The sequence below is a fragment of the Cynara cardunculus genome, unplaced genomic scaffold, assembly GCF_001531365.2.
Source record: "Cynara cardunculus var. scolymus isolate 2C unplaced genomic scaffold, CcrdV1 Un_Scaffold_1194, whole genome shotgun sequence".
NCBI classification, from domain to species: domain Eukaryota; kingdom Viridiplantae; phylum Streptophyta; class Magnoliopsida; order Asterales; family Asteraceae; genus Cynara; species Cynara cardunculus.
The window spans coordinates 114138-128077 of NW_020200701.1; the positions used below are offsets into that span (position 1 = coordinate 114138).

The window sequence follows — 13940 nt, forward strand, 5'->3', positions numbered from 1 at the left end:
ACCCATCACCACAAAGCTACTTTATCTCTGGCCATGTCACTTCTTCTTTGAAAGGTTGCAAAAGGTAAAAGTACTCCAATAAATTATGAAAAGAAGGCTTTTCAATCAAAATAAAGGTAGGAGTACTTTATTGTCTTTTTATAACTTAACTAGGCCCATTCTTCCAAGCAACTCGATGTTTAGGTCTGAACTCAGAATTAAATCTCATTAAAACTCAAGAGAGTTCATATTTGCATTTCGTTCAAATCCAACTTGATGAAAATACGTCATAGAATGCATGCGAGCAGAACGTGGGCATTTTACCAACAGTAATGGGTTTTTTAGAAAATAATTAAATTCTTGACCTTTCATCACCTCTTAACATATTTTGGACCAAAAATACAAGATAAGAGCAAAATGGGTACCAACGATACAATAAAATAAGGGTATTGAACAACAAATAACTCTCACAAAATGAGAGTTATTAGCAGTCATGCTGAGTGTGACCAAGTTTCTTGCAGAATCTACACTTGGCCACTCTCTTAGTTCCACTTTTACTAGGACCAGTTTTCTGAGACTTGTTCGGACTAGTATTTGATTTATTCCCCTTGTGTGAACCCTTTGCGCCATCATTGAACTTCCTCTTATTGGAAGTAGTGGTGGTTAGATGAGCAACGTCGGGTTTTTCTATTTTTAGACGCTCCTCTTCTTGAACACACATGGCTATTAGTTCACTCATCTTCCATTTTTCCTTTTGAGTATTATAGTTAATTTTAAAAGGCCCGAATTGAGCCGGAAGGGAAGTCATAATGAAATGAACTAAGAAGCCTTCGGATATTTTCATGTCCATACTTTTAAGTTTGTTGGCCATGTCATTCATTATCAATATGTGTCCACGTACGCCACTAACTCCATCGTACTTAGTTGTGAGCATTTTAAGGATAAGTGTACTAGCATGGGCTTTAGAGGTGCCTTTGAATTGCTCCTCAACCGAGTTAAGATATCCTTTTGCCATTTCAGAATCAGGGATTGCTCCACGAATGGCCAAGGAAATGGAGTTCTTCATGATCATTAGAGACATGCCGTTTGATCGTTCCCACTGATCGGTAACACGTTTTTCCTCAACCGTAGATTTATCGGTTATGGGAGGAGGGCGATCAACCCTTAATGCAAAGTCTAGTTCCATCACTCCAAGTGCTGTTTTAATTTGCTCAATCCATGAGGAATAGTTCATCCCATTAAGGAGGTCAATTGAGGAAAGTAAGCCAGTATGACCGACCAAAGGGGCTGAAATTTCAGTATCAGTGTAATTAGGCTCTTTAAGCATTTAAATCAAAAGCAATTAAGGGGTACAATAAGGACAATAATAACATATAATCTAATTAGAACACAATGAAATTATTGACAAATTCATAATTTAATTGCCAACCTAACGTTGGTCAAGCAAAACAATTAAATTATTAAAATCCTATAGGCATATCATGAATACATATAAATCACATATCACCGTTGGGTAGAAAATGTGACAAATATGCAAATAATGCTTATACTTCTTTCTTCAAATTGTCAATCAATTTACCGTTGGGTTCATTGAATGACAATTTAAAGAATTATGTACAATAACATAATTAAACTTTTACATTAATTTAGATAACTATTCGTTGTATTAGTTATCTAAATTAACATCAAAGTTGCTACTTGTTTAATTAGGGTTTTATTGAGATTAATAAAAACATGCCGTAAGGAAATTCTCATGAAATTCGAAATATATAGTAATCATATAATCAATATTGAATTTATGATGGTGTCATCCAAATATTAATTAATTTAAATATGATATTCAATATGAAATTTGATGATATGATGTCATCGAAATATGCAGTAAGCATATGAATCAATTTACATTAAAAAAATTTTGCATGCGTGCGCCATAAAATATATTATATTCAGTAAGCATATGAATCAATTTGATGATATGATGTCTCGATGCATGCGCCATAAACTATATTATATTCATATTGAATTGATATCATCATATCGAAGTATGCGACAGTAAGCATATTATATGTATATTGAATTGATTTTTTAAAATTGACAGGTTAACGATTATATACATGAGATTTTAACCCGCTCTGATACCACATGTAAAATCAATCAAACATATTAACAGGATCAATCTCATAATTCTTATTAAGAGATGAGATTAAAGATACATACTTGAAGAGAAGTTCATAGGATGTTGATTTGTWGAAGATGAAGAAGCCATTGATTATCCTTYAATAGTCCTCTTAATTACCCTTAATGATGATGGATTAATTGTCGTATGTGTTCTTGATGAACTCTCAATTTTTATCCCTTGCTTGGTGCCATCGTCGGTTTCCAGAGAGAGAGATTTTAGAATTAGGGCAACAGAGAACATAAATGAATGATAACCAACATATAAATAATTAATACACAGGGACCAATATTGACCATCACAATAGTTAGAGGACCTGCATGTAAATATGGGAATAATTAATAATAAGAGAATAATTATGGATTAATAAACTTATATATATAATGATATTAATAGTTTAGGCCAAATTAATTAAATAAATCTTACAGTTGCCACTTAAACGGTAAGCCAACGCTTAGTGAGTTAGATAGTTAAGTATTACATATCAATATCGCACATGTATATAAACATATATAATATACTCTTATCAATAAAAGAGTTCAAAACATCATCCAAATGCAAACCGAGACTTACAAGAAACCGAGTGAACAATTAAGTACAGGATGCTAAGATTATAGAATTTCATATTCAAATCACCATAATATACCATTTGATGCTCAATACAACATTGAAACAGGATCAATAACCAAATATATTCAACAACGTTAGAATACTAATAAATATCAAGATTAAAGAGATCGAATCGATAAACATAACGAGGACAGTGCATCACCCCGTCCTTCACCTTTCGGGCTCATGCCAAAGTCCGAATCAGAATCGTACATTATAGGAAACCTCGCATTGCCCGCCTTCCTCTACCGGGTATATGCCAAGGTTCCATACTCATTGCTTTTTCTCCTCTTCGAGCAATGAGTATTCACAACCGCAGAAAGTCTCACCCGTCCAACCCGGGATCTTGACTTGGCCATAAACTTCCGGCGTGCCACACAAAGTTGTACCCGTACTATGTCATACAATTCAAGGAACAAAACAACGAGTCTGGATCGGGAAAGCAAACCGATGTACCAAGATAGTAATATGGAATAAACTCAAGAGACGAAATCAAAGAAAAGTCAAGATCATGTGACTCAAATTAAGACCGAAAACATTCATATGAAAATATATATGTTCAAATCAATATGTAACAATTAACTATATAACTCACCGGGCAACCGTATAATACCGAAAAGCTCCAAAATGAGGTCACAAAGCAGGTCCAAGCTACCACACTTAGAATGCTTCCAAAGCATCAAAAAATGTCCTAATTACCCCCTGGAGTAAATGTACAAAATCTCATAAGCAACCAATATAAGAAACCCATGTTATACACATATTCTATTTGAACACTTTACCTAAATTTCTATGTACAGCTACTGCATGCAGAACTATTTTGCCCATTTTAAACTCGAATTCATGACTTGATCATAAAATAAGAAATAAACGAGACTCAATTATCTAACTAAGGAAATTGGCCTCACCTCATTTGGATTTGTTTATGATTTTATACAGTTTTTCAAAGTCTGCACACTTTCAATGCATTCTTAAGTCAAAATTCTCATTTTCATACATTTTTCTCAAACCATTTCGATTCCAAATTATTCCTACTTCTGAATTTCAACTTAATATAACATATTTGACATAAACAACCAAATCCAACCTTTATTTTATCATTCATATTCTCTCTCAAATCATTGACTTGATCAAGTCAAAGTTCATATGATGAACTTGCATAAATCTTGATAATCTATTGAATCTAATGACCATTTCAAGCCATAACTACTAAAATGCACTCATTTTATACTCTTAAGATCAAACCCATATGAAACCCTAACTCTATCTGAACATGCAATCCATATAACAAGAATGTCAAGCAAGAACAAGTGCAAAAATGGATTATACCTTACTTGATGATCAAATCCTTCAAAGATCTTATAATGCCTCTTTGATTTGAGTTGAATCAAGCCTATGTGTTTGAAAAATGCACCTCTAGTGTGTGTGTGAGTTCTGGACTCAAATGAAATGAAAAATGGGCCAAAATACAATTTATTATGCTAAATCTCGAGTTGGGTCGGGTTGGCCCGGCTAGGTACCCATTTTGACTATCAACACTTAAAATATTCATAACTTTTCGCTCGGACCTCCGTTTTCTATGAAGTTTTCTCCTACATGTTCATAAAGAGATAATCTATAACATCCAACAAAAATATTCCAGAAAAGATCTCCCAAAAAAAATCAGTTTTACGTATCTTTTTGACGTAAAATTTTCCCAAATCCCCTAATATACTCCTAAGAAGTATAATTCTAAAATTTCAAACCTAAACTCCCACTAAATCATAAGTTCTCTTTAACCTAATAATTAAATATGCTTACCAAATAATTTGAACATAGTAGAAATTCGGTGTTACACTATTAGCGTTAGATATGTTGACGGTTGACATTTACAATGCCCTAAATGACAAATCTAAAGTAGAAATGCTTAATATTGATCTTCAAGAACAGTTGATGATTTGTCATTCCAAGATAAAAAATAATTCACTAAGATCAAAGAAGATATTAAAGATCAGGTCATTGCGAACAAGACCTTCACTATTAAACGCGAACAGGCTATTGTTGAGCGTGAGAAAGCAATTGCTGAACTCAGGGCTAAAAAGGCTACCATTGAAGGTTGGTGTAAAGCCTCTGTCAAAGCCTCTGAGATCATTAACGCTCAGATTCCTTCCAAGATAAAGACTGGTCTAGGCTTCTCCTATGATCAGAAAGATAGTGTCACCAACAGGTCCATGCTCAAGTTTGTTACCTTCGTCTCTTCTATTCCTGACACTTCTTCCTCCCAGTCTTCTTTTACTGAGAGTCATGTTGAAGGAACTTCTTCGAGTTCAGGATGCAAAGACAAAGGTAAATCCATTGTCATAGCACCTCTTCCTAAGAAGGATAACAAGTCACATAGATCTAAATCTATTCCTTTAGCTTGTGCACCTTCTTCTTCCTCAGTGTTCAAGATATCTAAATCTTCTCATAAATCTAAGTCTAAGCTCAAGGTGAATGCTTCACCTAAGGACTCCAAATCCTCAAAAGTTCCTCCTAAAACAAATGAGAAGGGAATCCTTGGAGCTTGTCCCTCTTCTTCTCTGGTAGTTCCTGGCCCTAAAGCTAGCTTCAGCTATAGGAAGTCTAGACACTATGGTGAAACTACACATATTGCTAATACGTCTCCTTCTTCCGTCAAGGCTGGTCCGCCAGCCAAGGGCAAGAAAGTAGCCAAGACTGAGAAATCTACCAAAGCGAAATCTACCACTAAGGTTGTTAAAACAACTAAGGTGAAGAAATCAACTGGAGCCTCCTCTTCAGACTCAGTGAAGACAACTACTGACACTAAGTCTTCAGCGTCAGGTGTAGCTGTTCCTCCTACCACTGAAGCCTCTTCGTCAGGCTCAGTGAAGACATCTACTGACTCTATTCCATTAGCGTTAGAGGTTGTTCCTAATCCACTGAAGCCTCTTCTTCAGGTTCATAAAAGCCATCTGCTGACACTGATTCTTCAGTTTTAGTGGATGTTGCCTCTAACAATGCTGGAGCCAAATAGAATGGGTACCAAAGCATTTTTAAACTGTTCCATTGTGCAGGAAGTCAAAGGCATTTGGTATCTTGATAGTGGATGCTCAAGACATATGACTGGAGACAAATCCCTACTTATCGACTACAAGGATGAAAGACGCCCTTCCGTGACCTTTGGAGAAAACGGAAAAGGATATACCAAAGGTTTTGGTGTATTAACTAACGGTGCAACCATTTTCAGGCGTGTTGCATATGTTGAAAGATTGAAGCACAATCTTCTCAGCATCAGTCAACTGTGTGATAAGGATTTTACAGTGAAGTTCTCTAAGAATTCATGCTATGTCTATGACAAAGATGATAAGGTTGCTCTAACCGGTTGTCGTCTAGAGAATGTCTACATTATCAACATGGATTCTCCTCTCACTGAGAATAGTTGTTTTATCTCTAAAGCTTCGTTAGATATCAACTACCTGTGGCACAAATGGCGTTCTCACCTTAACTTCAAGATACTCAGCGACTTGTCTAAAAATGATCTCGTCACTGGTCTTCCTCAATACACCTTTGCAAAGGAATCTCTTTGCTCAGCATGTGAGAAAGGAAAATTGACAAGAGCTACCTTCAAGTCCAAGAAAATCTCTTCAATGACATCCCTATTTCAGCTATTGCACATGGATCTCTTTGGTCCAGTGAACTTGCAATCCATTGCTGGAAAGAAGAACACACTCGTCATTGTTGATGAGTACTCCAGGAACACTTGGGTCTTTTTTCTCAGATCCAAAAGTGAAGCACCTGAAGAAATAATATTGTTCATCAAATAGATAGAAGTGCTTAATAATATTAAAGTATGATTTATCAGAAGTAACCATGGAACTGAATTCATAAACAATATATGGATAACTTCTTTGAGGACAAGGGAATCTCTCACAACTTCTCTTCTGTGAGAACTTCTCAGCAAAATAGGGTCGTTGAAAAGAGAAATCGAACAATCATTGAGTCTGCTCGATCAATGCTCATTGAATCTCATCTTCCCATTCATTTCTGGGCTGAAGCAATCAACATCGCTTGTTTCACTCAAAATCGGTTGCTGATCGTTAAAAGGTTCAAGAAGACAGCTTATGAACTCTTCCATAGCAGAAATCCCTATCTCAGCTTTCTACATATCATTGGTTGCAGGTGTTATATCCTCAACAACCGTGATCAACTGGAAAAGTTCAATCATAAAGCTGATGAAGGGATCTTTCTTGGATATTCTTCAGTATCCAAAGCCTTAAGAGTATTCAACAAACGCCAATATTCTTCAGCTTCCTTTAGAAATCCATCCAACGCTGAAGCTCCAGAAGCTTATGATGATCCACTTATCATTCTAGTTGCAGCTAATAACCAAAACGTGTCTTCTTCAGAGATCGTTGCAGTGCCCATTAGTTGCGTTCCTTCTTCTACTTCAAACATTGATCAATCAGTGAATGAAATGCCCTCAACATCTGAACCTTTATCAGCTGCTGAATATGAGGCTCCATTAGCAATTGTCTCTATTGCTGAAGAATCTTTAGCCGAAGCCTCATCTTCTGTCCCTGAACATCTATTCTCAGATGATAATCCTCTACCAGCTCAGCGATGGACAAAAGACCATCCTATTCATCAAATTCTTGGTGATGCAAGTGCAGGTATTCAGACTCGTTGAGGTCTAGGTAATATTTATCTTTTTGTAAACTTCCTTCCTTTAGTTGAATCCAAGAAAATCAATGATAGTATCTCAGAACCTAGATGGGTCATTGCCATGCAAGTGAAGCTCATTGAGTTTGATAAGAACAAAGTTTGGTACCTTGTCCCACGTCCATCTGACAAAAATGTGATAGGCACTAAGTGGGTTTATCGCAACAAGTTAGATGAAGAAGGTGTGGTAACCCGTAACAAGGCACGTCTTGTTGCTCAGGTTATAGACAAGAAGAAGGATTGATTATGACAAAAACAGGCTCTTTACGGGTTAAAACAGGCTCCCAGTGCCTGGCATGATACCCTATCCTCATTTCTCATCTCTAAGAAATTCGTCCGTGGAAAGATTGACCATACCTTATTTATTAAGAAAGTTAAAGGTCATATCATTCTAGTCCAAATATATGTCGATGATATTAGTTCTGGTTCCACTAATCCCTATTTATGTTTTCAGTTCGCCGATCGTATGAAGAAAGAATACCATATGAGTATGATGAGAGAACTAACCTTCTTTTTTGGTCTCCAGATCAAGCAATCAGATAAAAGTATCTTTATCAGTCAGGGTAAGTATGTCCGTGATATGCTCATAAAGTTTGATCTTTCTAACAGCTCATCTATGAAAAATCTTATGGCTCCTTCTCTTTATCTCAACAAAGATCCAAATGGAAATCCTATAAACTTAACTGTTTATAGATGAATGATCGGCTCCTTGCTGTATCTTACAGCTAGTCGACCAGATATCATGTATTCTACTTGTTTATGTGCACGATATCAATCTAAACCTAAGGAATCCCATATGATTGCTGTAAAACGCATTTTCAGATACCTGACGAGAACTCCTAATTTGGGTCTCTAGTACTCAGGTTGCAAAATTGATAGGAAAAACACCACTGGAGGCTGTTAGCTTCTAGGTGGAAAGTTGGTGAACTCGACAAGTAAAAAACAAAACTCAGTGTCCACATCAACCGCTGAAGGTGAATACGTAGCTGCTGGAAGTTGCTGTGCCCAAATCTTTTGGTTGAAAACCCAGCTTAATGACTACGATCTTCAGTTTTCAGAGATTCCTATCTATTGAGATAGCACTAGTGCTATTGCAATTGCAAACAACCCTGCTCTTCACTCCAAGACCAAACATATTGAGATGAGATGTCATTTTCTCAAAGATCACGTTATGAATGGTAATATTGAATTTCACTTTATTCCCACTGATTACCAACTCGCTGACCTTTTCACGAAGCCTCTTAATGAGACAAGATTTAACTTCTTGATCAGCGAACTTGGAATGCTAAACGCTAAGGATTAATTTCCTTCAGCTATACGCATCAATCAGTAAGTGAAATGATTCAGTGCTCTCATTCTATACTGAACTCTTTAGTAAATATATCTATTGTCTCTAAGGTATGTATACTCGCTCTTCTTCTTTAAAACTTAAAACTATCACTGAAGCTTTTCTTCTTCAGTGATCAAAACGTTTTAAGAGTTTGTTTCAGTGATTCCTTCTGTCACTGAACATTTTAAGTAACTATATATCTTCTATACTTATCGTTTCTTAAAATCAAAATGATCACTAAATCTTTCTTCCTTCAGTAATTCTGAATTTTTAAAAAGATAGTTTCAATGTTTCTCCTATCACTGACTCTTTTAAGGAAATATATCCTTATAGGATATTTTCCTTTCTTAAAACAAAACCATCATTGAAGCTTTTCTTCTTCAGTGAACAAATGTTTTAAAAGTTTCTTTTATTCAATGATTCTCTTATCACTGAATGTGGCTCTTGAATTTCTTAAAACCTTTTCGTTTTAAAAGAAATAGATTATGAACCTTCTTTATGACGACATTATCTTTTACTAATACGATTTTCTTTTGAGATGCGTATAAAGTTCTAACACACGTGACTCCTCAACATACCATCCAATCGTGGACGAGAACGTGCTACTTTTTGCATCATTGCACAACCTCAACAGTCGTATTTTCCCCTCTCCTCATTCTATTTCTCTCTCCTTCTACCTATAAATGTGACACTTATCCTCTTATTTTTCTTTACTCTTTCAAAATCTATTGACGAACCTCTGCCAAAATAGATTTGCAAGCAAGACCTAAGAACTAAGAACGCTCAAACCCTTCGACCTTTTCTCCTAAATCTCTAAGGTCGAGACTTTTTCTTTTATATTTTGATCGGTTCTTCTTCTTCTAGGAAATTGTTGTTTGTTTATTTAAGAACTTGTTCTCTTAAAATACAAACATTAAGATTATTAACACATTCTCTTACTTGGTTATAATCTAAAGTTTTAAAACCCTTGTTCTTCTTGAAAAACCCTAATATTTTCTTTGTGGATTTTTCAAAAGAAGTTTTATTGTTCTAAAACTTAAGAGCTCACATCAAAATCTTGGACTACTAATAAAATTTTTATTTCTTGTTTCTTACCTATGACAAAAAATGGTTGCCCAAAACGTGAACTTCTCCATCGAAGACGTGTCCTTCAAGGAAAACAATCATGTGGCCTTGTTTGATATCCCTGCGAACAAATCCAACTACGAGGAAGCCGCTACCTTCCTCAAAAACTCACCCATATCCTATACTCTCACCCATGAACTTGTCATGGTGAAAGAAGCCCTTCAGCAATTATGGCTGACTGCTAAATACGTTCGAGACACGGGCATGCATGGTCAACAGGTGGAGAAAATCTTCTTCACCTTCAATCGCATGACCATCAGCTTTGGCATTACAACGCTAAGGCACACTCTTCATTTTCTCAAGGGTCCCTTCGTCAGTGATCCTTCGACTGAAATCATCATCGCCTGCCTCGATGATATTGGCTACGCATGGCCAACGAAGAAAAACTCCCATAAACCCCTCAAATCGCTGTTGAATATACCGCATGTGTATGGTGTAGCAGTACCTGTTCTCCCACTTTAGTGCATGGGAGGCAAGACTGGTGGACAAGATCAAGCCTTCAGGGTCGTGCTCAACATCTGTATTTTTGTTATACGCAAGTGCCTAATCAACTATGCAACTATGATCTTTGAGGACCTGGCACTAAAGTTGAACAAGCGCCAGAGGGAGAAGGTAGTACCATACACCAAGTTTATCTCAATGATGTTCGCCATGATTTTCGGTGACAAGTACTCTGAGGAAGGTAACCTTCCTATCTGCAAGCTTGGATCCATGATTCTGGATCACAAGCTGAGAAATGAAAACATTGCACTTTCTGATGTTGTGCAAACTGTTTCTTCATTTTCTCCATCTGCGACTATACCTCCTTCTTCTTCTTCTCATGTGGTCAAGACTAAGGAAAACCCCCCAAAGTCTATCCCAACCACCACCACCCTCTCTTCCAAACTTCCTTCCTCTTCTTAACCCACTCTTGGTTCTCTATCGAGGGCCAAGAAATCCAAAAGGGGGATACTCACGTCTCTAGTTGTGACCTCTCAAAAGGTCTCAACTATTGAAACTCACGTTACCTCCAAAGCACCTTCAGCTACCCTTCCCATCTCTTCAATGATTTCTACATTCACCGCCGTACCTGTGGCTCCGCTCCCAACCGCCTCAGTGCCCCAAATCACTGATGGTGAGAATATATACATCACTACTGCAGCACACTCATGTCCTTCAGTCTCGACCATTTTCTCCTCTCCTCCCTCCTTGGTCTCGACAGATGCTTATGAATCTTAAGTGTCTATCCTCCTTGTTGATGAAGTAACCACCACAGGACCTAAGATTGCTCCTCTCGAGGCATCTCAGCATATGGTCGCCTATCCTCTCGAAGGTAACTGGAGCAAACCAACATCAATCCTTCAAATGGTGTTGATGAACCCTCTGGTACTCTACCATCCTATCCTTTTATTTCTTCTAACCCTGAGCTATCTTATGCTCAAACTTGTTCTTTTTCAGGTCCTTTCGAAGGGACGCCAGCCATGGATGAAGAGTTAAAATGGCTGATGACGTCAAGCTTCTCCTTCCTGCTGTGGAGACTGTTTGTCCCTATTTCACTGATCAATCTTCATGTTATCTTCACAATCCTGGCAGAATCTCATATATCTTCAAGAACATTCATAAGAACATTGAGAGAAAAATTCAAAATTCAAAGCTCAGTCAAACTCTCTTATTATGTATCAAATTTACAATAAAGCTCTCTCTACCTAATTACAAAGACAACCTACTATTTATATGGTCAAACCTACTAACACAAGTCAAAGTCAAACCTGTCTAATAAAAGTCAAACATGATGACTTTTACAATTATAGACTGTATTTAACTTTCAAGACGAATACAATTAATATTGATTTTCAGTCCTAACATTCTCCCCCTTTGTATTCAGACTTGAAAGAAATTTTGCGCTTTGAGTTCTTGTTTGAACTTTGAAACATTACGCACAATATGTCAACTTCAAAAAAAATCTTCAACTTGGAATCTTCAAGTAATCATCTGTTGATTTAGATCTTCTAGCATTATCCCCCTCGAATGTATTATCACGGTGATCTTCTCTTTTGACATTGTAGAACAGATTCAAAAACGATCTTCAGAAACACTATACAAGATGTGATCTTCAAAGGATCTTCAGACTTAATCTTCAGACTTTTCTTTGGTAAACTTTTGAAACATTGATCTACTCATTCAAAAACTCTCAGTCGATGTAGCACATGAATAATGTTTAGTTGATTATCTTCAGTCGCACTTCTTTTGAGTCTTTTGCCAATTTCGAAGTTACTCCCCCTTGACCTTTGCATCAGATTCCATTTGACAATGTTCGGAAATGAATATTTCATTCATTATTACATATACTCCCCCTTATGATGAAATGAGAATCATTCCATCATACATAAGATGAATGAAATATTCCATGTAAGTCGTCAATTCAAGAAACTGTAAGTAGATCTTTGCAAATCCACTTATTTAATCTTTTCAGATTAAGGGAATGGGAAGGTAACATTCAATTTCAACGTATGAAATTGTTTTTAATCTTATAAAAATATTGGCCTGTGAGTATAACATATATACTCAGTACAACGGAGGTACTGTATATATGAGACTTTTTTTATGCTCATATCACCAGGTCTTCCATTCAATCATTGATAGCTAAAAAATAGCATATCTATGAATGTCTTGGCAAATTAACATATAAAATGCTAAATCTGTGTAGTGTAAAAGAATAAAACAATTAATGCTTCTGTTTAGGCTTAAAAAGATAAATCGTATGGATTACACAAATTTATCAGACTCAATATGTGATCAAAAAGACTTGAAGGGGGGACATATATCCTTCTGATTCAATATCAACTTTCTCTAAATGAGAAATTGATAGATGATGAGCTACGTGCCCCAAATGTTATTGAAACATTTATATGTTGAGAGATAAATGAGTAGTTGGTGGGGTTGTGACAAGAATTGGCCTGGGCTTTGCCTTTTTCAATATTAGTCTCCAAAGAATCGAGAACTAATAGATTATGTGGTATGCCCGGATTMTGTAAGTTTGGAACAGGATTTTCGTATTCTTTTAATCCTGACACAAGTCTCATCAATCCTTTAGCTCACAACAACTACCCCTCTCTTTCTCATTTTAATCTCGGCACACAAACCCTTTTTGTATTTAAACTCACTCAGATATGGTTGTCCTCTTGGGTAGGTCTGTTGGTTTTGACATTCCATAGAGGTATTTCTGATAAGCACTCAGTCCCTCCTAAAATTTAGCGTTATGCACATTTGATCACAAAAATTGATCAAAAATATTATTTCTTTAAAGCACAATGATCAGATAAAAGATTGATCAAGTAATTTGGCTTTAAGCACGATCAATAAAGAATGATGCGACAACAATTCGATTATTCAGTATATATGAGAGAAATGAATGAAGATCTGTAAGAATAAGTTTACAGTTTCTGATATAAAAAAATGAATGTGTATGAATCAGTCAAAGAAAAACAATATCAGAAAAACAATCTTGAATACAAACGAGTGTATTATCACCGAAAAAGATTTTCATATAAGAGACGTGATAATAACRGKTTGAAGAATAGCTGAAACAGGTATTGGAGTTATGTACGACGAGAAATTACGCAAGTAAAATCTCAAGAAATACGTGTTCAGAAAATGTACTCGTTTAAAAGAAATCATTTTCCAAAACCATTTATTGAAAAGTTCTAGAGTCTCCCCCTAGAAAATAGATTTAAGTAATGAAACATTTAAGCTTAAAAAATTAAAAAGAAAACATTTTAAGCACGGGTTCTAAAATGGGTGTTTAGAAGCCTTTTTTGGAAAAAAATCACAACTCCCCCTGCATTGGTCTATCACTGAAATGATATTCTGATCAACACAAAATGGACACACCTGCAAAACCAGATTAAGTAGATTTTGGTACCCATACGAACTTGGGTCCTATATTGTTAGTATTGGGTTGGGGTATGTTGTAATTACCAAACCATTTATTTCGATAAGGTATTTTCTTTTCAGTACTATTAACATAATGATTATATACAAGAT

At 36.0% G+C, this 13940-nt stretch overlaps 1 protein-coding gene across 1 annotated transcript; it reads right to left on the reverse strand.

Moving 5' to 3' along the window:
* Positions 1 to 463: 463 nt before the first annotated feature.
* LOC112502307 lies at positions 464 to 1306 on the reverse strand. The gene has a single exon (XM_025106187.1). The coding sequence runs from the start codon at positions 1304 to 1306 to the stop codon at positions 464 to 466; it is 843 nt and encodes a 280-aa protein (XP_024961955.1).
* Positions 1307 to 13940: the final 12634 nt, after the last annotated feature.

Bases quoted from the DNA above. Each gene is read 5' to 3' on its own strand.
- LOC112502307 (XM_025106187.1), bottom strand. From the start codon at position 1,306: ATGCTTAAAGAGCCTAATTACACTGATACTGAAATTTCAGCCCCTTTG.